The 25,937-nt window shown below is 45.8% G+C and overlaps 1 protein-coding gene and 1 long non-coding RNA gene across 6 annotated transcripts in view; one reads left to right on the top strand and one right to left on the bottom strand.

Moving 5' to 3' along the window:
• Positions 1–21,314, bottom strand: part of MARCHF6 (membrane associated ring-CH-type finger 6) — a 98,678-nt gene extending 77,364 nt beyond the window's left edge. Inside the window, exon 1 of one of the 5 annotated variants that reach the window (XM_051853570.2) lies at positions 21,043–21,314. In XM_051853570.2, coding sequence (XP_051709530.1) covers positions 21,043–21,061 — 19 coding nt within the window. In that variant the 5' untranslated portion in view covers positions 21,062–21,314. Of the gene's footprint in view, positions 1–20,102; positions 20,420–20,506; positions 20,526–20,616; positions 20,840–21,042 lie in introns of those variants that run through there. The other 4 variants (XM_070056585.1, XM_051853574.2, XM_051853575.2 and 1 more) reach the window with 4 other exon arrangements.
• An 18-nt stretch (positions 21,315–21,332) lies between these two features.
• Positions 21,333–23,638, top strand: LOC103349583 (uncharacterized). The gene is made up of 2 exons (XR_007922511.2): positions 21,333–22,543; positions 22,723–23,638. It is a non-coding gene; the product is annotated as an uncharacterized lncRNA (long non-coding RNA).
• Positions 23,639–25,937: the final 2,299 nt, after the last annotated feature.

Below are 25,937 nucleotides of genomic sequence, written 5' to 3'. Positions count from 1 at the left end.
TGGCGTCCATATGGGATGCTGGCGTTGCAGACGGTAGCTTAAGCCCTATACCACAACACCAGCCTTGGTACCAGTGTTTTAACTGTAGCAAATTCAGTAGATGGCATTGAAGCTGAGACTGCAGCTTGCCTGCAATGGGGCCTCCTTGTCGCTCCCCCTCTTCGTGGAGGAGCAACACAGGACCCTGCGCTGTTCTTTCGTCTGCTCGGCCCTCCCCGGGTTTGCTGCTGGTTCTTCCCGGGTTGGCTACTATCCCTTCCACCTCCGTGGAAGGGCAGTTCCCCCTGGCCGCATTCCCCACTTCCGCAGGGGAGCGGCACACCGCCGGCCGGTTCTCTCGGGGGCTGCACGGGTTCCCTTAGATGTTCCCCATAGATGTTCCTGGTGCATGCCGTCTCTCTCCTCCTTTATAGTCCTCCTCCGCCAATCCCAACTCGGCTGCCCACACGCCGAGTACGCTGCTCTCCTCCAATCAGGAGCAAGTCCTACAGTTTATTAGTTGAACTGGAGGCAGCTGTGCGGAAGCTGTTTACTTCTCTCCCAACGCCATGTTGTGGGAGAGCAGATGCATAGAATAAGTCTTAATTTCAGTAACTTAGTCCAGTCCGGATTGCTCCCCACACTCCTCAAAGCATTTAAGGCAGACTCATCTGGGGCTGGGACTGTGGCATAGCAGGTAAAACCACCAACATCCCATATGGGCAACATCCAGTCCATGTAACATAGAGATGATGTTTCTACTTTCATTGTCCATTTACATGGTGTTTTCTAGAGACTATATGAAACAACAAATTGAATACAGTCAAGAATGAAAAAGTTTCAGCTGCCTCCCATTCATTAATCCAGGTATTTAAGAGATTTGTAAATATACAACAAACCCAATCATCTCACCAATTTGGAAGGTTTAGAATATAGTTATTTTCAGCCGGCGCTGCAGCTCACTAGGCTAATCCTCCGCCTGCGGCGCCAGCACACCAGGTTCTAGTCCTGGTTGCTCCTCTTCCAGTCCAGCTCTCTGCTGTAGGAAGGCGGTGGAGGATGGCCCAAGTGCTTGGGCCCTGCACTCACATGGGAGACCAGGAGGAAGCACCTGGCTCCTGGCTTCAGATCGGTGCAGCGCCGGCCATAGCGGCCATTTGGGGGGTGAACCAACGAAAAGGAAGACCTTTCTCTCTGTCTCTAACTCTGTCTCAAAAAAAAAAAAAAAAAAAGAATATAGTTATTTTCATGAAAATTACTTCTATTAACACATAGTGGATATACATTATTTATAAATGAATTAGCAAGTACTTCTAAAATTTCTTTGCTTTATCTTCTAATATGGTAAAGAAAAGTTCTGAAACTTGGCTTTTTCTTCGAAGACTTTATTTTTCAAGAGTGTAAAGGGAGGGGCTAGTGTTGTGGCGTAGTGGGTTAAAGCCCTGGACTGCAGCGCCAGCATCCCATATAGGTGCCAGTTCGAGTCCCAGCTGTTCCACTTCCAATCCAGCTCCCTGCTAATGTGCCTAGGAAAGAAACGAGGGATGGCCCAAACCCTTGGGCCCCTGCACCCACATGGGAGGCCCAGAAAAAGCCCCTGGCTCCTGGCTTCAGATAGGCTCAGCTTCAGCCGTTGCAGCCATTTGGGGAGTGAACCAGTGGATGAAAGACTTCTCTATGTCTCTGTAACTTTTTCAAATAAATAAAATAAATCTTTTAAAAAAAAAAGTGTAAAGGGACTTTGAGACAACAGAAGTTGAAACCACTGCTCTAACATGGACTGACTCCTGGAAATTTGGAGAGAATAAATAAATAAATAAATAAAAGCAACGGTTCTTCCAAAATGTGCTTTCATAAAATGTTCATTATTTTATCATAAGCTTCCTGATCTTCACTGTTCTCAAAGAGGATAGGGAATTAAACATTAAACCTGTGAATCGTCTTATTTTACAACTATGAAAATCACCTAATTATCAAACAAAATTATGGGGGCCAGTGTTTGGCACAGTGGACCAAGCCTTCACCTGCAGCACCAGCATTCTGGCTGCTCCTTTTCCGATCCAGCTCCCTGCTATGGCCTGGAAAAGCAGTAGAGGACGGCCCAAGTCCTTGGGCCCCTACACCCACGTGGGAGACCCGAAGAAGCTCCTGGTTTCAGATCCTCCCAGCTCTGGCTGTTGTGGTCATTTGGGGAGTGAACCAGCAGGTGGAAGAACTTTCTCTCTGTCCTGCTCTCTCACTGTCTGTGACTCTACTTCTCAAATAAATAAATATTTAAAACAAAAATTATGACAAAATGAAAAGTAACGCCTAAACCCAAAACAAAAACAGTATGTATCATGTACACACATACCACGCTTAACCACCGAGAGGAATTAAGAAACCTCAAAAACTTCACTTAAATCATATATTCCCAGTTCTCTATATCCTAAGACATAAGGAACTGCCAGCAAACCTAAACAAAATCGAGCAATCATGTTAATAGGAATAATACTGATGGCTGGCACCGCGGCTCACTAGGCTAATCTTCCGCCTGCGGTGCTGGCACTCAGGTTCTAGTCCCGGTTGGGGCGCCGGTTCTGTCCTGGTTGCTCCTCTTCCAGTCCAGCTCTCTACTGTGGCCCAGGAGGGCAGTGGAGGATGGCCCAACTGCTTGGGCCCTGCACCCACACGGGAGACCAGGAGGAGGCACCTGGCTCCTGGCTTCAGAGCAGCACAGCGCGCCAGCCACAGCGGCCATTTGAGGGGTGAACCAACGGAAGGAAGACCTTTCTGTCGCTCTCTCTCACTGTCTAACTCTCCCTGTCAAACAACAAAAAAAGGAATAATACTGAGCCTTTTTAACACTAGTAGGATAAAGTCAGCAAGAAAATTTAGCACAAGATTCATCAACACACAAAATCTGAAAACTCATGGTAGCAATATTTTCATTTCACTGGCCACAGTTTAAAAATGCCCTGGATATACTTGTATCTTCATCAGAAAAAAAGGAGGACAAGAAATAATAGGTCTCAACATTCCTAAAAGCCTATTTCTAGGCAACCAACAACCTAATTCTACTTTAAAACCATTTATTATTATTCTACACAAATCTGGCCCAAGAAGCAAAACTACAAATCTACTTTGCAGAACTGACTCTGCCTGCATTTTCCCACACAATGAAATGTTTAACTATATGTGTCTCATTCAGGAACACCCTAAATGGAAAGGCAAACACTGCTGGAGTAAAGCCTCACAGAAAGGCAACAAGCCCTACTGAAAATACTTATACAGCAAAAAACTGTTTTCTCAGATCCAGCCAGCCTGCCCTGCTTAGACTTAAATGGGCAGAGGCACCTTATTAGGGAACTAGAGGCCAAGGAAAAGCTGCCAAAGAGACTCCCTACACCTGCTCTCTGTTCTCCACATATTGTTGTAGCCTTAGTTAATCCATCAGTGTGGAGTGGAGGAAGTGGAAGTTTCTACCCTGCCATTCATGATCCAACAGAAAAACCCGCAACAAGGTAAACAATTCAGGGCTAAACATTTCTTTGGGAAGGATACGTAAGAAATTGTTCATCTCAGCTGGATCAGGAATACAGAAAAGTAGTTCTTTCCCCCTTTATGTTATGTGTATACAGTTAATTACACATATTTGTGTAGTGTTTTCCTGGTATCTTGTTTCTTACATCAATAATTTCCCATATAAATGTTCAAAGACATACAACAGAATGTTCATAGCAGCACTACTCATTATACATGAAAAACACAAACTACCCAAATTATCAACAGTAAATCAGGTAAACTTCAGTACATTCACACAATGAAACACTATATTGGCCATGAAAGTAAACCAGCTGAAACTACAAACCACAATATGGATTTATCTCACAAAGCTGATCCTGAGTAAAGAACCCAGATGTAAAAGAGTACATACTAAAAATTCCAATATAATCAGTTCAAAAACATAAAATGCAACATCCATCATTACAATTCAGGATAAGAGTCGCAGGGGTGGGGAGGGGTGGTGCTGTGGCGCAGCGGGTTAATGCCCTGGCCTGAAGCACCGGCATCCCATATGGGGGCCGGTTTGAGTCCTGGCTGCTCCACTTCCAACCCAGCTCTCTGGTATAGCCTGGGAAAGCAGCAGTAGAAGATGGCCCAAGTCCTCAGGCCCCTACACCTGTGTGGGAGACCCGGAAGAAGCTCCTGGCTCTTGGCTTCAGATCGGTGCAGCTCTGGCCATTGCAGTCAATTGGGGAGTGAACCACCAGACAGAAGACCTTTCTCTGCCTCTCCTCTCTCTGTGTAACTCTTTCAAATAAATAAATCTTAAAAAAAAAAAAAAAAAAAAAAAAAAAAGTTCCCTTTGGGGAAGACCAAAAGGGAACTTAAGGTTTCAGACCAAGATGGAATAGATACACTTCTCCATTTCCTTCCTGTCAAGTAGCACAGTTTAAAACTCAGAACAGGGGCTGGTGCTGTGGTGTAGTGGGTAAAGCCGCTGCCTGCAGTGCAGGCATCCCATATGGGTGCCGGTTTAAGTCCTGATCCAGCTATCTGGTATGGCCTGAGAAAGCAGCAGAAGATGGCCCAAGTCCTTGGACCCCTGCACCCACATGGGAGACCCCAAGGGAAGCTCCTGGCTCCTGGCTTCACATCAGCCCAGCTTCAGCCATTGCAGCCATTTGGGAAGTAACCAATGGATCAAAGATCTCTCTCTCTCTCTCTCTGCCTTTCAAATAAATAAATAAATCTTAAAAAAAAAAAAAAAAAAAAAAAAAACACCCCAGGACATTATATTTAAGCAAACATAGGAATACTCTGTATGTGAGGAGAGACAAGTTATGGTGCACAAGACCTGAGGAATCACAGGGCAGTGAGATCTTTGGGTTTTTGTTTTGCATCATACTCACATAACCAAGAATCATGGCAGAAGTGGAGAAGTTGCAACCCACAAACACCAATGAGGACAAAAACTCCCCCAAAAAGCCTGCTCTTCTAGCTAAGGACTAGGAAAGCAGTAACCTAGCAACATACAAAACTTTTAGACAAATGCCACTTTATACCAGCCAAATGCCACAGAGAAAGAGGCAGCCCTAACCCTACCTGTCAGCCTAGGCCAAGTGAAGAGTTCTAGACCTCAACCACCAGTTATTTAACAAGTACCCATCCCTCTTGTGCCAGGACAGCACCAGAGAAGACCAACTGAGGATCCAAACTTTCATGCTCAGCGGCAGGAATGAGGCAACCGTTCCCAGCTTGCTGGTAATCAGTGGAGACCAGCGAGGGTCCTGAAGCTTTACCTCAGATGAGCACAAGGCATCCACCCTATCACCAAATACCAAGTGGAGCAAGTGCACTTTCACCCTCAACTGAGAGTAATAAGGCAGTGTCCCTTTCCCCCACCAGCATGGTGTTAGAGGGGACCTGCTTAAAAAAAAATCTAAACACGTCAATAAATGCCAGAGCCTTCTAACAACCAAAATGTCCATGATCAACTGAAAATCACTCATGTTACCAAGAACCAGTAAAATATCAACTTGAATGAGAAAGCAATCAACAGATGCCAACAATGAGCTGCCACAGATGTTGGAATTATCTGAGAAGGATTTTAAAGTAACCATTATAAAAGTTTCAATGAGCAATTACAAACATTTATGAAAGAAATAAACTAATAAAAAGTTGAAGCAAAGAAACAGAACAAATGAAAAACCAACAAGAAATTCTAGCACTTAAAACTACAATAAGTAAAAATGTTTTTAAAAGTTTCAGGGGCCAATGCTGTGGCACAGTGGGTTAAAGCCTCAGCCTGAAGCACTGGCATCCCATATGAGCGCCAGTTCTAGTCCCGGCTGCTCCTCTTGCGATCCCGCTCTCTGCTATGGCCTGGGAAAGATCTTGGGCCCCTGCACCCACATGGGAGCTCCTAGCTCCTGACTGGATCAGTTCAGCTCTGGCCATTATGGCCATTTGGGGAGTGAACCAGCAGAATGGAAGACCTCTCTCTCTCTCTGGCTCTACCTCTCTCTGTAACTCCGTCTTTCAAATAAATAAAATAATTTTTTTTTTTTTGACAGGCAGAGTGGACAGTGAGAGAGAGAGAGAAAGGTCTTCCTTTTCTGTTGGTTCACCCTCCAATGGCCGCTGCAGCTGGCGCACCACGCTGATCTGAAGCCAGGAGCCAGGTGCTTCTCCTGGTCTCCCATGGGGTGCAGGGCCCAAGCACTTGGGCCATCCTCCACTGCCCTCCCGGGCCACAGCAGAGAGCTGGCCTGGAAGAGGGGCAACCGGGACAGAATCCAGTGACCCGACCGGGACTAGAACCTGCTGTGCCGGCGCCGCAGGCGGAGGGTTAGCCTAGTGAGCCGTGGCGCCGGCCTAAAATAATTCTTTAAAAAAAAGTTTTAAATAAATGGTCTTAACAGAGAGGACAAAACAAGCAGTGAAGATAGAATTGCAGCAATTACTCAATCTAAATGAGAGAAAACAGCCTTAAGCCTCTGCCTGCAGCACTGGTTCGTGTCCCAGCTGCTCCTTTTCCAATACAGCTCTCTGCCTGTGGCCTGGCGAAGCAGAAGAGGGTCCAAGAGCCTGGGCCCCTGAATCCTCATGGGAGGCCTTACAGAAGCTCCTGGCTCCTGATCGGCCCAGCTCCAGCTATTGTGGCCATTTGAGGAGTGAACCAGAGGATGGAAAACCTTTCTGTCTTGAGATCTCTGTGACCATACTATCTAACATTTTAACATTTATGAAGGTAGAGCTGAACAAAGTATTCAAAGAAATACAGCCTGCCCCCTTCATATATTCCTAAACCCTCACTGGATGGCTGAAACCACCTGTGGTTCTGAACTATATGTGTTTTTCCTACACATGCGTAACTATGATAGAATTTATTTTGTAAGGGGCTGACGCTTTGGCGTAGTGGGTAAAGCTGCCTCCTACAGTGCCAGCATCCCATACGGGCACCAGTTTGAGTCCCAGCTGCTCCACTTCCAATACAGCTCTCTGATATGGCCTGGGAAAGCAGCAGGAGATGGTCCAAGTCCTTGGGCCCCTGCATCGGCGTGGGAGACCCTGAAGAAGATGCTGGCTCCTGGCTTCGGATCGGCGCAGCTCTGGCCGTTGCGGCCATCAGGGGAGTGCACCAGCGGATGGAGGACCTCTCACTCTCTCTGCCTCTCCTTCTCTCTCTGCGTAACTCTTGACTTTCAAGTAAATAAATAAATCTTTAAAAAAAAGTTAGCACGGCCGGCGCCACGGCTCACTAGGCTAATCCTCCGCCTAGCGGTGCCGGCACACCGGGTTCTAGTCCCGGTTGGGGCGCCGGATTCTGTCCCGGTTGCCCCTCTTCCAGGCCAGCTCTCTGCTGTGGCCAGGGAGTGCAGTGGAGGATGGCCCAGGTGCTTGGGCCCTGCACCCCATGGGAGACCAGGAAAAGCACCTGGCTCCTGGCTCCTGCCATCGGATCAGCGCGGTACGCCGGCCGCAGCGCGCTGGCCGCGGCAGCCATTGGAGGGTGAACCAACGGCAAAGGAAGACCTTTCTCTCTGTCTCTCTCTCTCACTGTCCACTCTGCCTGTCAAAAAATTTAAAAAAAAAAAAAAAAAGAGTTAGCACCCTTTAAAAAAAAGAATTTATTTTATAAATTAGACACAGTAAAAGATTAAGAACAGTAGCTACTAATACAATAGAACAAATGTAACAATATATTGTAAGAAAACTGCCAGTGTGATTCCTCTTGCACTTCTGGGGCAATAAGTAAAATAAGAATTACTTGAACAAAGTATTGTGATACCACGACAGTCTAATGGACTAAGCAGTATAAACTTTATGGACTGAGAGGATGACTGGTGTCCTAGCCAGATGGAGTGAGATTTTATCATGCTACCCACAATGGCACATATTTTAAAACCTATGAATTGTTTATTTTTGCTGTTTTCCACCTAATACTTTCAGACCACAGAATGCAAAACTGAAGATAAGGGGGATAACTATAATGTCTGCAATTTTACCAAATCTGGGAAGACAAAAACCTGCGGATTCTTGAAGGTTAGTGGAGTTCAAAAAGGACCAGGCCAAAGAAACCCATACCAAAATACATAATTAAATTTCTGAAAACTAGCTAAAGATAAGAAAAAGGTGGTAAGGGGAGGGAGGAGGCTATCTTGAGGAATGTCAGAATCCTTTTGCTGGCCTGCGCCGCAGCTCAATAGGCTAATCCTCTGCCTGTGGCGCTGGCACACTGGGTTCTAGTCCCAGTCGGGGTGCCGGATTCTGTCCCGGTTGCCCCTCTTCCAGGCCAGCTCTCTGCTATGGCCCGGGAGGGCAGTGGAGGATGGCCCAGGTGCTTGGGCCCTGCACCCCATGGGAGACCAGGAGAAGCATGCGCGCCAGCCGCGGCGGCCACTGGAGGGTGAACCAACCGCAAAAGGAAGACCTTTCTGTCTCTCTCTCTCACTGTCCACTCTGCCTGTTATAAAAAAAAAAAAAAAAAAAAAAAAAAAAATTCCTTTTGTCAGGGTGCTGATTACCCAGATATGTTCACTCTGAACCAGGGTGACCTTAAAACCAAAATGCAAGTAATGTAATTAGTAACTCTTAAAAATTTTCCTTTTATCTATGTTTACCTTTAGTCAATTGTATAATGAAGTATTAAAAAAACTAACAGGTAAATCATTCTCTCTTGCTGTAGGCTTCTTATACAGTATACATAATAAGATAGTTTCTCACTCAAGTGCATTACATAAGCTTTATTCATAATAAGGATTTTAATGAATTTGTAAATTAACTATGTACCACAGAGAACAAGTATGGGAAACTGAACAAGCAGCAGGATATTTTTTTTTTACAAATTATAATACATAAGTTTTTTAAAAAATATTTATTTATTTACTTGAAAGAGTTACACACAGAGAAAGAAGGAGAGGCAGAGAGAGACAGAGGTCTCCATCCACTGGTTTACTCCCCAGTTGGCCACAAGGGCCGGAGCTGCGCCAATCCGAAGCCAGGAGCTTCTTCCAGGTCTCCCATGCGGGTGCAGGGGCCTTAGGACTTGGACCATCTTCTACTGCTTTCCCAGGCCATAGCAGAGAGCTGGATTGGAAATGGAGCAGCCGGGATCCCATATGGGTTGCCAGCACTACAGGCGGCAGCTTTACCTGCTACACCACAGTGCCAGCCCCATGAAAGTCTTTAAAACTAAAACTTCCCTAAAGTCAAAACATATTTTATAAAGCTATAAAAAAGATCACCATTCCATAAACCAGTATTTCCACTGACAATATTACACAGACATGATCAAACAACAGACATTCATGCTGTTTTAAAGTTCTTCCTGTCCCCTCCCTTAATTAGATCTTGGAAGAGAACTAGATGAGAGAGCAGAAAATTATGTTCTGTGCCATGTGCTATTCTTCAACTAGATTCAAAGTGAGATTTTCTTACTTTCAAAATTAATCTTATGTAATTAACTAGCATTTGATTTTGCAAGGGTTTGAATTCCTATTTGATATAACATACTAAAGACCTTTAATGATAGCAATTAGAAGACCAGCCATTCCTTCAAAGACAAAAGTATCAAAAAAGCACAAAATTGTTGACTTTGGTGCAATAAGATCTATCACATCTAGATACAGACTTCAGAGTTCAGCAGCACAGGCAATGGCACCACAAATTCAGCAGTGGTAAGCCAGTTATCAGCCCATCTCTCAGCTTCAAATTCCCTCTTTTGCAATACCTGTTCAGAGTTACACAGAGAGAGGAGAGGTAAAGAAAGTCTTCCATCTGCTGGGTCACTCCCTAATTGGTCGCAATGGCCAGAGCTGTGCGGATCTGAAGTCACGAGCCAGGAGCCTCTTCAGGGTTTCCTGTGTGGGTGCAGGGGCCCAAGGACTTTGAGCCATCTTCTACTGCTTTCCCAGATCATAGCAGAGAGCTGGATCGGAAGTGGAGCAGCCAGTACTGGAACCGGCACCCATATGGGATGCCAGCATTGCAGGTGGCAGCTTTACCCACTCCACCACAGCACAACTTCCCCCACCACAGTAAAGACTATCAGCAGAGGGCACTGAAGGGATATTCATGTTAAAGGGCAAGTTTTCTTTCTCTTGCTGCACTGTCAGTGGGTTTATTTTAATAATTACCTTCCAATTATCCTACTGATGAGGACCCAAAACACTCCAGGCCTTGTACAGGGACACGGAGTGGAATCCCAACTTCCTCTGCACCCATCAACCTTGGCTTGCCTAGCACTCTGGAGGGTTATCTTTTGCTCTTCAGAAACAGTGGTATAACAACTTTGATACCCACCAAGAACACAACGGCACTTCAAAAAGTTCATGGAGGGGCCGGCATTGTGGCATAGCAGGTAAAGCCTTTGGCACCCAATATAGGCGCCAGTTCCTGTCCTGACTACTCCACTTCTGACCCAGTTCCCCGCTAAAGGCCTGGGAAAAGCAGTGGTAGATGGTCCATGTAGGCAGCCCATAAACAAGTCATAGACAAGTCAAGGTCAGTCTTGGCTTGTGGAATTCCTGGGATAAAAAAATCAGGTACTCCCATGTTGAAGGAGAATGATCAAACAAGAACACTCCGCTAAAATTAACTATGTTGCTTGTGTATGTTGTTACCTTCTGTGTTGCCTTGAGCTACAGCTGGTTATGTATAAATATCTCTGAGATGCTGGAAGCCTTGATCAGTCTTTTGTCTTGGCTCCATTCTCTGCGTCCTTGTCCCTCTTTTCATTCCCACGTGCCCCTTCAGGTTCCGTTCGACTGGTGCGGCTGGCCCGCACAGGTCCAAGTGTTTTGCCCCCTGCCACCCACATGGAAGACCTAGAAGAAGCGCCTGGCTCCTGATTTCTCCCTGGCCTGGCCCTGGCCATTGCAGCCATCTGGGGAGTGAACCAGCAGGACAAAGAGCTCTCCTGCTCGCTCGCTCGCTCGTGCTCTCTCTCTGTCTCTTCCTCTCTCTGTAACTTTGACTTTCAAATAAAAAGTCTTAAAAATCATGGAAAAAATGAATTTAGAGTTGTACAACCATCACCATAATCTACTTTTTTTAAAAAATACCTATTTATGTATTTGAAAGTCAGAGTTACAGAGAGAGAGGAGAGGCAGAGAGAGAGGTCTTCCATCCACTGGTTCACTCACCAATTGGCTGCAATGGCTGGAGCTGTGTCGATCCAAAGCCAGGAGCCAGCAGCTTCTTCAGGGTCTCCCATGCTGATGCAGGGGCCCAAGGACTTGGGCCATCTCCTGCTGCTTTCCCAGGTCATAGCAGAGAGCTGTATTGCAAGTGGAGCAACCGGGACTCAAACTGGTGCCAGCCCCATAATCTACTTTTAGAACATCATTTTAGGCGTGAGTTAACACCCTGGCCTGAAGCGCTGGCATCCCATATGGGGGCCAGTTCGAGATCCGGCTGCTCCACTTCCAATTCAGCTTTCTGCTATGGCCTGGGAAAGCAGTACAAGATGGCCCAAGTCCTTGGGTCCCTGCAACTGCGTAGGAGACCTGAAAGAAGCTCCTGGCTCCTGGCTTCGGATCGGCGCAGCTCCAGCCGTTGTGGCCAATTGGGGAGTGAACCATCAGATGGAAGATCTCCCTCTCCCTCTCTCTCTCTCTCTCTCTGTGTAACTCTGGACTTTCAAATTAATAAATAAATCTTAAAAAAAAAAAATAGTATGACTCCTATTCTTTCTACACCAAATACAGATTTGGACAGGGAAAACGGAGAATTCTGCCTCTACTTTAAGTTCAAACCCATTAATTTCACATATGGCTTTGAATGAGTCAAAATGTTTTACAAAGGATTGCACACTGGAATTGGAAGATAATTACCCAGGAGATTCTGATCTTAATAGTTCTTTAAATCTAGCAACTGACTCTATTGTGGACTGCAGCATTCTCAAAGACAGAACGAGCTTTTAGAATCTCTCAAACCCAATCTTTATTTAGTATATACTAAGTTGATCTTCTGTATATAAAGATAATTAAAAATGAATCTTAATGAAGAATGGGATGGGAGAGGGAGTAAGAGATGGGATGCTTTGCGGGTAGGAGGGTGGTTGGGGGGGACCGCTATAATCCAAAAGTTGTACTTTCAAAATTTATATTTATTAAATAAAAATATTCTTTAAAAAAAATCTCTCAAGCCCCTGCAGAGTCTGATGCCAACAAACTTCAGGTCCCTTTAAATCTTCCTGTGCAAAATCCGGGCTTGATATACCAGGTATAGGTGGGGACCAGAAATCTACTTCTGTCTCAGATGTGTTTGTATCTCCTAAAGGTTTGAATTTCAAAGCACACAGGCATACTGAACCTGTGAATTACAGTCCAGCACTTTTTTTTTATTCGACAGATAGAGTCAGACAGTGAGAGAGAGACAGAGAAAGGTCTTCCTTCCATTGGTTCACCCCTCAAATGGCTGCTACGGCTGGCGCTGCGCCAATCCGAAGCCAGGAGCCAGGTGCTTCTTCCTGGTCTCCCATGTGGGTGCAGGCGCCCAAGCACTTGGGCCATCCTCCACTGCCCTCCCGGGCCACAGCAGAGGGCTGGACTGGAAGAGGAGCAACCGGGACTAGAACCAGGCACCCATATGGGATGCCGGTGCCACGGGTAGAGGATTAACCAAGTGAGCCACGGCGCCGGCTCTGCAGTCCAGTACTTACTCCTTTATCACTACTGCTGCCACTTCCACCTCCACCCATGTGGAATCCAATGATTCTTGCTTTTGACCTCTTCTGAGGAAAACATGGCTTTGTAGCCCTTGGGGTAACCACAGCTGCACAGTGGAGACCTGTCAACTACACGTTTCCACCCTCAGTTATTCCTCATTCTTCCCCAACAAAGATACAGACAAATAAAGCGGGAACAAGTGCTTATCAAGGACAAGAAACTCGCTTCTCAGATTGTAAGAAAGAAGACATCTTATGTTGGACTAGTTCTTGTGCTTCTCAGAGGGCTTCCAGGATCAGAAAAACATTACTTGGCAAGGACTTTGCAAGACGATAATCCAAATGGAGTCATTCTTAGTACTCACAATTATTTTTACACAAATGGACAGTACCAGTTTGATGAAGTGTATTTAGAGATCACATGAATGGAACCAAAATCACCAAAAGAAGCATTTGAAAAGGAAGTATCTCCTATAAAAATAGATAATACAAATCTACAGGCATGGGAAATGAAGCCACATGTAGCTATGTTCTGTACTATAAACTGTCCTAAGTTTACAACAATAGGTTTGGAATTGTGGGATATTTACTATGCAAGTGGGTCTTAAGTACTTGATAATCTCAGTAAATACAAATGGGGTTTTCCATAAAGCTAAATTTATTTTATTATTAAATTCTTAAACTGAAATTTTAAATTCCAAGATTATTTTTTTCTTGGGTGTCTTAAGAAATTAAATTTTATTAAATCATAACCTTATGTGATAAATATATATATATGGGGGGGTCTTTAAGATGTTTGTGGTAAAACAGAATTAAAAGAGAGCCTAGGAAGCAGTTTCTCCTAGTGATTGAAACACCTGCTTCCTGAGTTCAATTCCCAGCTCCAACTCCTGACTCTAGCTTCCTGCTGATACAAACCCTAGGAGGCAGGAGTGGTTGAGTGCCTGCCACCCACATGGGGACCTGTATTGAGTTCCTAGCTGCTGACTTTGGCCTCAGAACAACCCCAGTGCTTGTAGACATCTGTGGGGTAAGCCAGTGGATGGGAGCACTCTCTCCTTTCTGAAATTTAAAAAAAAAAAAAAAAAAAAAAAGGAGACTTTCCGTGAACATTTAAAAAAATATAAATATTTGAGAGACAGAGATATACAGAGAGAGACAGAGCTCCCACTGGCTGATTCTCTCTCCAAATGCCTGCAATGACCAGTGCTGGGCCATCTGCGATCAGGAGCTGGGAACTCAATCTGGGTCTCCTACATGGATGGCAGGGGCCCAGTTGCTTGAGCCATCACTTGCTGTTTCCCATGGTCTAAACTGACAGGAAGCTGGAGTCAGGAGCCAGAGCTGGGCCTCAAATCCAGGCACCCCAATGTAGGATGAGGGTATCTCATCTGGGTACTTAAACCACCAAGCCAAATACTCTCCTCTTAATGGTCTTTTGAATCCCTCATGCGTGTGTGTATGAGAAAATGAGCAAATCTTGTGTTAAGAATCTTATGTGTAAAAATTTTGTGCATTAATAAAGAGCTATATATAGATTTCAAAACACTTTTTTGCATTAAAACATCTGTTAATTTCATTTCCAATGAACTTTCTAAAGTAGTTTTGCACAGGTCAATGGGCTGAATTTGACTTTAAGTCATTTACATATTCTTGAGCATGGGACTATTTTATTTATCACTGAATCTTCAGAGTATAAACCTGTAGTTGACATACAGCAATTATATATATTGAGTAAATAAATAAATAAATTTTCCCTAGGATTCTTATCTTCTATTCCCTTGTTCACAACTCTTTCCATTCTGCCTGTATTGTAACAAAAATAGTGATTTTCACATGTTCACAGAGGAGTAGTGAAAACTACTAAGACTAGTCTAGAGGAAAAAATGAGAAGCAGGGATCTGGAAGAGGCTCTTCAAATGACCCAGCATTAACATCTCATAGCATTTCAGTCTAGCAAGTATTCCAATTCAACAATGCAGCACACCATCTTTTGGGATGTCTGCCTCGCTCAAGAATGGACACAGTCACGGTTGTTTTTACTCTTTCCCACCAACACCCAAATACCTGGTTCAAGGGTGGGCACTTGACCCAAGATGGGATAATTAGATTCTAGTTTCCAGATATTTGGGTTTAAGAATTTATCAGGAAACAAGGCCAGCGCCGCGGCTCAATAGGCTAATCCTCCGCCTAGCGGCGCCAGCACCCCAGGTTCTAGTCCCGGTCGGAGCACCAGATTCTGTCCCAGTTGCTCCTCTTCCAGGCCAGCTCTCTGCTATGGCCCGGGAGGGCAGTGGAGGATGGCCCAAGTGCTTGGGCCCTGCACCCGCATGGGAGACCAGGAGAAGCACCTGGCTCCTGGCTTTGGATCAGCGCGGTGCGCCGGCCGCGGCAGCCATTGGAGGGTGAACCAATGGCAAAAGGAAGACCTTTCTCTCTGTCTCTCTCTCTCTCTCACTGTCCACTCTGTCAAAAAAAAAAAAAAGAAAGAAAGAAAGAAAGAATTTATCAGGAAACAATTACTAGGGGAAGCAGCCAATGACAAAGCAACAAGACAATTTATGTATCACCTCTATTCAAAACTCTCCTTAGATCCCTATCCCAGTAAAGTGAAAGTCAATTTTAAGTCCTACATGCTAGTACCTTCTCTACACAGCCCATTGGCCCCATGACCTCTGACCTCTTATTACATTTTGACTCCCTCTTGTCTTATTCACTCAATGCAGTGAAGGTGCTCTCAGGGTTCTTTCTTGAATATTCTGATTTAGAGACTTCACATTGGCTAGTTCTACTGCCTGGAATGCTCTACCCACAGAGTATATGCATAAGGTTAACTCCTTCTTTACTCCTTCCCTAGGGCCTTAATATCAGTCTTCAAAACTGCAACTTGCGGTCTACTAACCTGGCTCTACTTTTTCCCTTCCAATTTACTATATTCTCCACAATGCTTACAAGCTCCTAGTTATGCCATAAAATGTATTATGTGTTTATCTGCTTTCTTCCTGTCCTTCTCTATCAAGGTAACCAGAATGTGAGCTGTATAAAGGGTTTTTTTCCTATTTCTTTCCCCTGCTTTCACCAAACAGATAAAATAGTGCCTGGCTTACAGCGGGTGCTCAGTAAACATTTGTCAAATAATTGTACACATGCTTGGTCAGAAGCATGCCAACGTAGTGAAAGCTGATCTGTGGTAAGAAGAATGAAGCAGACATGTCTGGAAACTGATGAAAAACCATGTGGTTCTAGAAAGAGAATAGCCAGCTGTTTAAGACTGACAATTTCTCATTCTTTTAACGCATATCTGCCAAATTTAAATTACCTCAAGTTTTTCCCATATTGGATAAACATGATTAATTGCAAGACACTTCAGCTTCACATCTTTTAAATTTCACACACCATGAAGAATAATTACTTTAGTATCCCATAAAAAAATTACTAAGATGTTTGTATTATGTCTGCCAGTGTGAACAGTAATTCAGCAAAACGGAAAACAAAACAAAACCAAAAAAAAAAGCGTTATCACTGGGCTGAAAAGAGTATTCTGGGGTGGCATTGTGGTACAGTGGGTTAAACTGTCACCTGCATCCCATATGAGCATACATGCTCCACTTCTCTTCCAGCTCTCTACTAATGTGCCTGGGAAAGCAGAAGATGGTCCAAGTCCATGGACTTCTGTCATGCATGTGGGAGACCTGGATGGAGCTCTAGGCTTCCAACTTTGGGCAGGCTGAGCCCCAGTCATTGTGATCATTTAGGGAGTGAACCAGCAGATTAAAGATCCCCCTCGTTCTGTAACTCTGTCTTTCAAATAAATGAATTAATCTTTTTTTTTTTTTTTTTTTTTTTTTTTTGGACAGGCAGAATGGACAGTGAGAGAGAGACAGAGAGAAAGGTCTTCCTTTGCCGTTGGTTCACCCTCCAATGGCCGCCGCGGCCGGCGCGCTGCGGCCGGTGCACCGCGCTGATCCGATGGCAGGAGCCAGGTACTTATCCTGGTCTCCCATGGGGTGCAGGGCCCAAGGACTTGGGCCATCCTCCACTGCACTCCCTGGCCACAGCAGAGAGCTGGCCTGGAAGAGGGGCAACTGGGACAGAATCTGGCACCCCAACCGGGACTAGAACCTGGTGTGCCGGCGCCGCAAGGCGGAGGATTAGCCTAGTGAGCCACGGCTCCGGCTAAATGAATTAATCTTTAAAACAAGAAAAAAAAAGTGAGCACTCTACTTGGGCAAAATGTTTAGCATCTAGTCAGACTTCCATATATCAATACTTGCCTACAACATCTAAACACCTATTGCAATATTGCAGTACTTTTTGTTAAAAAAAAAAAAAAAAGTACATCCTTTAACAAGGGATCAATCTTTTTTTCTGAAATGGAAAAATCTAAGTGCACTTAGACTCCTAGCACATAAATTGAGGAGGCTGCCTGTCTGGGGTCTCCTTCAGGTCCGAAGTTTAGAAATTTAATGATGGATAGCAGTTTGCACAATACATATGGCACTCACACAAGCAAAGGTCTGGCATTGTGGTGCAGTGGGTTAAGCTGCTGCCTACGACATCCTGCATCCCATATGGGTGCTGATTCATGTTCCAGCTGCTCCACTTCCAATCCAGCTCCCTACTAATGCACTTGGGAAAGCAACAGCAGATGGCCTAACTTCTTGGGTTCCCGCCACCCACATGGGAGACCCAGGTAAAGCACCTGGCTATGACCTGGCCCAGTACTGACTGTTGCAGCCATTTAAGGAGCAGCAGATGGGAAGATCTCTCTGTAACTCTGCCTTTCAAATAAGTCAATTAAAATATACATGTTAAAAAGCTAGAATGGGCCGGCGCCGCGGCTCACTAGGCTAATCCTCCGCCTAGCGGCGCCGGCACCCCAGGTTCTAGTCCCGGTCGGGGCGCCGGATTCTGTCCCGGTTGCCCCTCTTCCAGGCCAGCTCTCTGCTGTGGCCAGGGAGTGCAGTGGAGGATGGCCCAGGTGCTTGGGCCCTGCACCCCATGGGAGACCAGGAAAAGCACCTGGCTCCTGGCTCCTGCCATCGGATCAGCACGGTGCACCGGCTGCAGCGCGCCGGCCATTGGAGGGTGAACCAACGGCAAAGGAAGACCTTTCTCTCTGTCTCTCTCTCTCACTGTCCACTCTGCCTGTCAAAAAAAAAAAAAAAAGCTAGAATGATTCATCCATCCCCCACATTAGAAAAATGGATTAGGAATCAGTTGATTTTACAAAAGTAAAATTTAACAAAGTAACTGTTTCACAGATCTTTAAAATCTAGAAAAAATTTACTAGGAAATACCAAAAATCCTAAGATTCAGTACTGTTTACCACAAGCATAAAGCATTGGGAACATTCTAACATTACACAGGAGGAAATAACACGCTATTTTAAAAGAAAGGTTAAGTATCGATCCCTACTTGCATGGTTGGTATCTTAGTAATATTCTTAATCTCCTTGTTTAGAATATTAAAAACAAAAAAACTGAAAAGCCACAACAATCTCAGTGTTTAACTGACAGGATTATAAGATTGTTAGTTTCAATTTTGTGTTTAGCAATATTTTCCAAATCTCCTACAAAAAACTTTAATTTGTAAGAAGATAAAAGTCTAACTTACATCTTTAAAGAAATAATCTGCAATAATTAACAAACAATTGTTTACCAGCTTTTGGGCAGCCTCACTTTATCATTTTTTTTAAGATTTATTTATTTATTTGAAAGAGTTACACAGAGAGAGAAGAGGTAGAGAGACAGAGAGAGAGAGGTCTTCCATCTGCTGGTCCACTCCCCAGCTGGCCGTAATGGGCGGGGCTGCACCAATCTGAAGCCAGGAACCAGGAGTTTTTTCCGAGTCTCCCACATGGGTGCAGGGGTCCAAGGTCTTGGGCCATCTTCTACTGCTTTCCCAGACCATAGAAGAGAGCTGGATTGGAAATGGAGCAACCAGGACACCAACCAGCGCCCATATGGGATGCCGGTGCTGAGGCTTTATCCACTATGCCACAGCACCGGCCCCTTGCTTTTATTATTTTTATCATGAAATCTTCTGAAGACATTTCTTTCTTTCTACTGTTACTTTAACTGGAAATCTGAGATCACCAATGTGGAATTTTACAAAAGCAGGCATGAGAAATATTAAATTTCACTTTATGTCATGACTAGTAATTTCATAAAACAAATGCAAAATAAAGATTTGCCAAATTATATAAATCAGTGACAAGGGGTGGGTGTTTAGTATAGCAATTAAAACGGAGTTTGGGATGCCTCCATCCCGTATCAGGGTGCCTTGGTTCAAGTTCTACTCTGCTCTGGATTCTAACTGTACTCATAAGCACTCTAGGAGGCAGCAGTGATGGCTCAAGGGTTGGGTCTCTGCCTCCCCTATGGGAGAAAAGATGGAAGTTCCAGGCCCCTGGCTTCTGACTGGCCCACTCTTGGCTGCTGCAGGCATCTGGAGAACGAAAAAGGGATGCAAGGTTCTCCATCTCTGTTCCTTTTGAATAAACAAGCAATTAAAACAAAAATAAGTTATTTCGATATTGGTCACTCACTTATGAAAATCTAATTTAAGTATGGAGTCTGACAGATATGAGTTTAAATCTTGTCTCTGCCTTTTACTACCTGTGTTACCTGGATCAAGTAACTTACTCATACTAACACTAGGTTTCTTCATATGTAAAATGGGGACATACCGAACAAAATGTTGAGAGAATTAAATGAGATGGATACAAAGACTTAAAGTACACACTACAGATGGAGTCCTCAGTAAATATGAAGTTACTTTGTCAATAAATATCATTTAGATCTTACTGGGGGTTATAATTTTACCAGGAGAATATATATTCAAGCCCTAGAAGTAGCCTGTTTCTTTCATGATCCCACATACACTTTCAGTTTTTGCAATTCCTGAGGTACCACGGATCATCGGCATGCCAGTGTATGCAAGTATTAAGTACCCAGGCAAAAAGAACAGCAATATATGTTAATACATATCAAGTGATAAATAAATATATGCCTTTCTAAATTTACCTGTTAAAATTTAAATCAAAATATGTGAAATCGACATAGATAGAAATTTACACGTGAGGACCACCATCAAAGTTCCTAACCTTCAGCAGTGTGAAATCTATGAATGTTTTCCAAAGGAGTCTGGAGTGATGATCATCATCACCCACTGTACATGAGAAACACAACATGGCATCATGAAAGGGAAATTATTTACAACCTGGATAGCTAGGATGCAGTCTGGGTCTTCCTACCTGTGGGAACCTCAGAAAAGGCACTAAGATAACTCCGCCTGTATCTCCGATCTAAGAGGGCCCTACCTCCTCTGCGGGAACGACCCTGAGTGCGCTTAGGAACTGACAACCCCACCCCGCACTACAATTGAGGTTTTGATTATGGAGAAACTTTTTAAAGAAATGATACATCAGCTCTCACTCCACAGAACACATCAAAGCTCTTACCACTCGTCACTGGACTCCACCACACTGTGTGACGATTCCTTTTCATTTCAAGCCGCCCAAGTCCAGAAGGCAGAGAGCCACTTGTGCCCACGACAACTTAGCTCCCGTATCAAAGTATCGGCCCCGATAACAAGAACGTCACGAGGCCGGACAATGTAGCAACGTTCTCTGCGGACTCTAAATCATCACACACTCCAAAACCACGGAAGTGCCCGCAAGGAAGCGTCTACCTTCAGAGCGGGCAAATGCACTTCCATTCTCACGGCGCTCAGCGGTCAGCTGGTCCCGAGCAACCATACCCCGGACGCACGCACGCACAACACAGAGCTAACAAACAAAACCCTGCTGACCCGTGTCAGGGACTCAAAGCAAAAGAAACCACACCAGCAACCAAGGGCTCCGACCTTCCGGCCTTCCTCTCCCGGGTTAAGTAAGCGAATTCTTTCGGGGCAGGCACGCAGAGAGCAAAGGTTTGAAATAGGGGTCAGTTCAGTTCGTCCGCTCCGGCCGTCACCTGGCGTGGAGTTAGCTGCGAAGTTTCCAAGTCAACAAAGAAGTTTCGCGGCGAGGCGGCAGGGCCCGAAGGGACAGACCACAAGCCGAGCGCTGCGGCGACGCCCCCTCCTCCGGGCCCCGGCCAGGCGGCGGGCCCCTCCTCCGGGCCCCGGGGCCCGCGGACCCGACGCCCCTGGTCCCCTCGGGGTCCGGGCCCCTGGCGGGCGCGGGCGGGAAACCGAGAGGGGGCGCTCAGGGGGGTCACCTTCCGCCCGCGCGCGCGAGCGGCCCGGCCGCCCCTCGCGCCAGCCCGACGGGCAAACGGACCGGCGCCCGCCCCCGGCCACCGCGCCGCCCGCCTCGAGCGTGGCGGGCCCGGAGCGGGCGCGGGCCCCAGCCCGAGCACCGCTGCAAGGGCGCGGGCGCCGCGGCGCCGCCGACTTACCTTCCTCGGCGGTGTCCATCTTGTCTGGGGGGGCGGCGGTGACGCAGCCGCGAGGCTCCCGCGGCCGGGGCCCGAGCCTTCCGGCGGGGCGGGGAAAGAGGGAGGGGGGAGAGGGGAGGAGGGAGAAGGAGCCGGGCTCGGGCAGGTGCGGGTGCTCAGGTGCGAGAGAGGAAGTGAGAGGAAAGAGAGAGGGGGAGAGGGAGAGGGAGAGAGGCTGACAGAAAGCGAGCGACAGGGGAGGGGGAGGGGCGGGAGCGCCGAGGGGCGAGGCTTGGGCGGGGCGCCGGGGCGGAAGGGGTGGGAGCGCCCAACGACAGGTGGCGTCACTTCCGGCGGCTGCGCGGCGCATGCTCCGTGAGCGGCGGGGTCAGGAGGCAGTGGGCCCGGTTCCCGGCGGGTGGCGGGGCTAGAGGGCCACCTGCGGCTCGTCGAGAAGGCGGAGCGGGACTGCGGGGCTGAGCTCTCAGCAGGTGCTGAGCTTCGATTGCTGCGACTTCTGGGACGAGGGAGCTAGGCGCGGAGCCCGGCTCTGCGCCTGAGCCTCTGGCGCCGCGTGTCCCAACTGGGCCCTGGAGTAGGCATTTTTTGCTTGCCATCCGGGTAGTTCCGATCCGCGTTTTGCGGTGTACTTGAACATCCCCGGAAGGTAGAACGACTAACATTGACTTTACCAGAAATCCTCTCAGACTTTGGCAGTTCGTTGTCAAGACGATTTCACGAAATGGCTGAGGTGGGGTGGACGCAGAATGCGTCTCGCAGGGACATAACCCGGTACCGACAAGGGCTTCATTTACCGACTTAGGAATGCTCGCCTGGCCAGAGCGAAACTACTGATGCGAGATGATGAGAGATCTGGCGCTGCCCCGTCAGGACGCCGCCCTTCCTCACCCCTCTCTAAATGAGGAAATACAGAAAATACGGACTAGAAAGGCCCCCACATTAGAATTGCCTAGGCAGAAACAAATCATTCCAACCTCAAAAAAGGGGGGGGGGGGGGGGGGGTTAAACAATATGCAGCTGATTTAGCAAAAATCTGTACAAGAATGCGAGCAGTCTCTGTAAAGCCTATGAGAAGCAATTGGGAAAACACCCCCCCCCCCCAATCAGAATAAGGATTAGAATAAAAATAGTGAAATGGAGTCCTTCAAAAAGTGAGCCGGCCTTGGCTAACGTCACTGATTTGACCAATGTCGCAGGGAAGAATTCGTGATGGAGACCCACTGGTTTACAGGGCTGACCTGGAGAACTGAGCAGACAGCCTGGCCACTTACATATGTTCATTTGATCTCCCAAGAAGCTAAGTTTGAGAGCAGCTCTGGTCCTCAATCCCCATCCCTCTGACCCAAGCCACTGGGAGCTCAACTTCCCGTAAGGCCTATGGCAAAGCACTTCCCAGTAGCGGAGACCAGGGGAGCAGAGCAGGACTGTCGGACAGCACAAGAGGGAAGGATGTGAGAGAGTCAGGTGTGCTGAAGGAAATAGTAGCAGTACCTGTGGCCAGGTATGTGAACCTCCAGGCAGCAGAGCTAGGTCAGCCTGGAGGGCGGTGTGTGGATGGGGGTGGGGGGTGAGGGGGCTCCCTCTTTTCATCTTTAGGTACCTTCCCTTGTGATGCTCCAAGGAAAGTTAACTGTGTAGCTAATTTCCCCTTCATCATAATGCCCATTTTTTTCCCTTTAGAATTTGGGGGTTGAAGCTGAGCAATAACCAACTTGTGTGGGTCTCTCCAACTCAACTGGTCCTCTCAACAGCCCTTTGACAGATTTCTACCAACTGGAAGCCAGCTGAACTGTTAAGCAAAAGGGAGGCAGGTGCCATTGAAGTGAACAAACTGTGAAAAGGCTGGGGATCTGCTTGGCCTCGAGGATTACTAAAACCAGAGTTGTTCCCTGGTGGCCCTTCCTCTTCCCTCAGCCTAGCTTCTCTCCACATTGATGTCATGCCTTAGACCACCTCTCTGCATGTGGCTGGAAATGAGTTTTCCACATCTTCAGCATCATCATCAGACAGGCAGAAGGGGATGATCCTGGCCGCAGCTTAAGCATTCCCTGGGAAGGACATGTTATTAAATTGGTCCAGCCACTTGCCCACCCCTGAACGAAATGATTGTGCTCGTAAGTGGGATCTGTGAGAACGTGGACACTGCCAGGCTGGAACGGTGACACTGCATTGTTGAAGTGGAGAGAGAACGTTTCCCACAAGATGGGGGAAGACAAAAACGTAGATGCCCATTCGAATTAGAATTAGAACTAGAACTAGAATTCTCATTATTAAACATGAGAACACTAAGGTGGTAAAGTAGTAGTGTCATGTGCCACACTTTTATCCAATGTTAAAATTGATACAGAATTTCAACCTGAAGGAGGTTATTTCAGTTGAGAGAGACACTTTATGAAATGTATAGTGTCCACCTGATTCCAGCTCCATGTATGTGTGTGTGCACTGTACCATTAGGATACTACAGTCCAGTGATGCTGGTTGTCCATCAAGTGATAAAATGAGTAAGAGAGGACATGTAGGAGGACACAGTATAATAATTTTTTGAACATTGTAACAAACTAGCAATAACAGTAATTAAAGTTTCCATTAAATCCAATGAACATCAATAGCAATCTTGTGAGGTAAATATGAATATCATACCCATTGCACAGATGAGAAGTCAGACCTGCAGTTGACTAAGTAACTAGCCCTGGGCCATATACCTATTAGCAGAGTAAGCTGAAGTCAGACGTAGGTGTGTCCAACTCCAGACTTCCTAGTTTTGAAACTCACTGATTTGTCTTTAGCAGCCACCCTCTTGGCATTGCCATTAAACTCTCAATGCTTTTACACCAAACACCTGACCTTATGACAACTGTATAAAATTGCTGCTGCAGAAGCTGAGACAGGATCATTAGGCAAGTGTATTATGGAAAGCTGAACATTACTGACTTCAACACATTACTGAAGGCAATGTCTGACAATTACTTTAAACTCTTCCCCCTCAACTACCCTTCCCTTTTCTTCTCTTTTCATCTGCTCTTCCTTCCTATCTTACGTTCTTTTCCATCTTCCTTTCCTATTTCTCTTCATTTCTTGAAGTGAGACTGAACAGTGATGTACACAAGAACATGGGGACTTTAAAAGGAGGGGCATGCAAGTGGTACAGAGAAGACGGATGTGATTGGGTAATTGATTCAATTGAGATTGTAAATGAGAATAATGACCAGATTGCTCACTATTGGAGAAAATGCAAGCTTTGAAAGGAGAAATGTTAGAAATAACCTGGAGATGTTGGATTGCAATGTAATATCATTTTGAACCAACTTTTAAAAAAGTCCAGACAGCTATGGAAATACAGTCATGCATCACATAATGACGTTTCAATCAATGACAGACCACACTTACAGTGATGGTCCTTTAAGATTATAATGGAACTGGAATATTCCAATCACCTAGTAACGCTGTAGCCATTGTAACAGCACATTATTTGTGTGTTCATGGTGATGCTGGTGTAAACAAAGTGCATGGCTGATGGTGTGAAAGTGTAGCACATACAATCATGTACAGTCCGTAATATTTGATAATGACAATAAATGACTGTTGCTGGTTCATACATTTAATATACTATACTTTTTATCATTATTTTAAAGTGTACTCCTTATTAGATAAAAGAGGTCACTGTAGAACAGTATACCTTGTTACACCAGCAGCAGCCTCATACATTTCCTGTTGACTATGTCTCATTGCATCATTTTTTTCTCGTGCTTAATTTGCTCTGGTGTTATTTTCTTCATCATAGCCCTAGGCGCAGTAGGCTATCCCGTAATACATATCACATAGTCTAGGCATGTAGTCAGCTATACTGCCTAGGTCTGTGGAAGTACATGTTGTGATGTTCCCACAATGATGAAATTATTGACACATTTCTCAGAATGTGTCCTTGTTAAGTGACATATGATTTTAGTTATGTATTCATGTGCATCAACATAAATGTTCTTATATATGTAGTATATAAGATGGGAGTTAAAAGATAAGATTACTTTGGTGCAAAAATTTTGAAATTCATTCATAGTTTTTCATAGCATGTATCCTCCACATTTTTTAAATATTTATTTATTTGAAAGGCAGAAATACATAGAGAGAAGAGAGCGAGAGAATTTTGTAGCTATTGGAGATGGCTAGAAAATGGCCATAACAGCTGGAGCAGAGCTATCTGAAGCCAGGAGCTTCTTCCAGGTCTCCCACATGGGTGCAGTGGCCCAAGTATTTGGGTCATCTTCCACTGCCTTACCACGTGTATTTGCAAGGAGCTGGATCAGAAATGGAGCATCCAGGATTTGAACCGGTACCCATATGGGATGCCAGCACTGCAGGTGGAGGCTTAACCTTCTTTGCCACTGTGCCGACCCCCTCCGTAAACTTCTTGGAGGCCCTTCACATCCAGTGGTGGGGAACATTGAGCCTGCGGCTGTACAAGGCCAATGAAATCATCTGGTCTGGCCCTGTCAAGACAACCGCAGGTAGGACTCAAAATTCAACAAATCTATAGCAAGCTAATTTTTATTTTTTTTAATTAGTTATTTAAATGGCAGAGTTACAGAGTTAGAGGCAGAGGCAGAAAGAGAGATCTTTCGTCCACTGGTTCATTCCCCAAATGGCCACAATGGCCAGGGCTGGGCCAGGTGGAAGCCAGAAGCCGGGAAATCCATCCGAGTCTCACATGTGGATGGCAGGGCCCCACGCGCTTGAACCATCTTCCACTGCTTTCACAAATGCATTAACAGGGAACAGGATCCACTCTGCCTGTCAAAAAAAAAAAAAAAAAAAAAAAAGAAGAAGAAGAAGAAGAAGTAGAGCATCCAGGACTTGAACTAGCACTCAGATGGGATGTCAGCATTACAAGCAGCAGCTTA

The sequence above is a fragment of the Oryctolagus cuniculus genome, chromosome 14 (genome assembly GCF_964237555.1).
Source record: "Oryctolagus cuniculus chromosome 14, mOryCun1.1, whole genome shotgun sequence".
Lineage (NCBI taxonomy): Eukaryota > Metazoa > Chordata > Mammalia > Lagomorpha > Leporidae > Oryctolagus > Oryctolagus cuniculus.
This window is presented reverse-complemented; position numbering and strand designations above follow the sequence as displayed.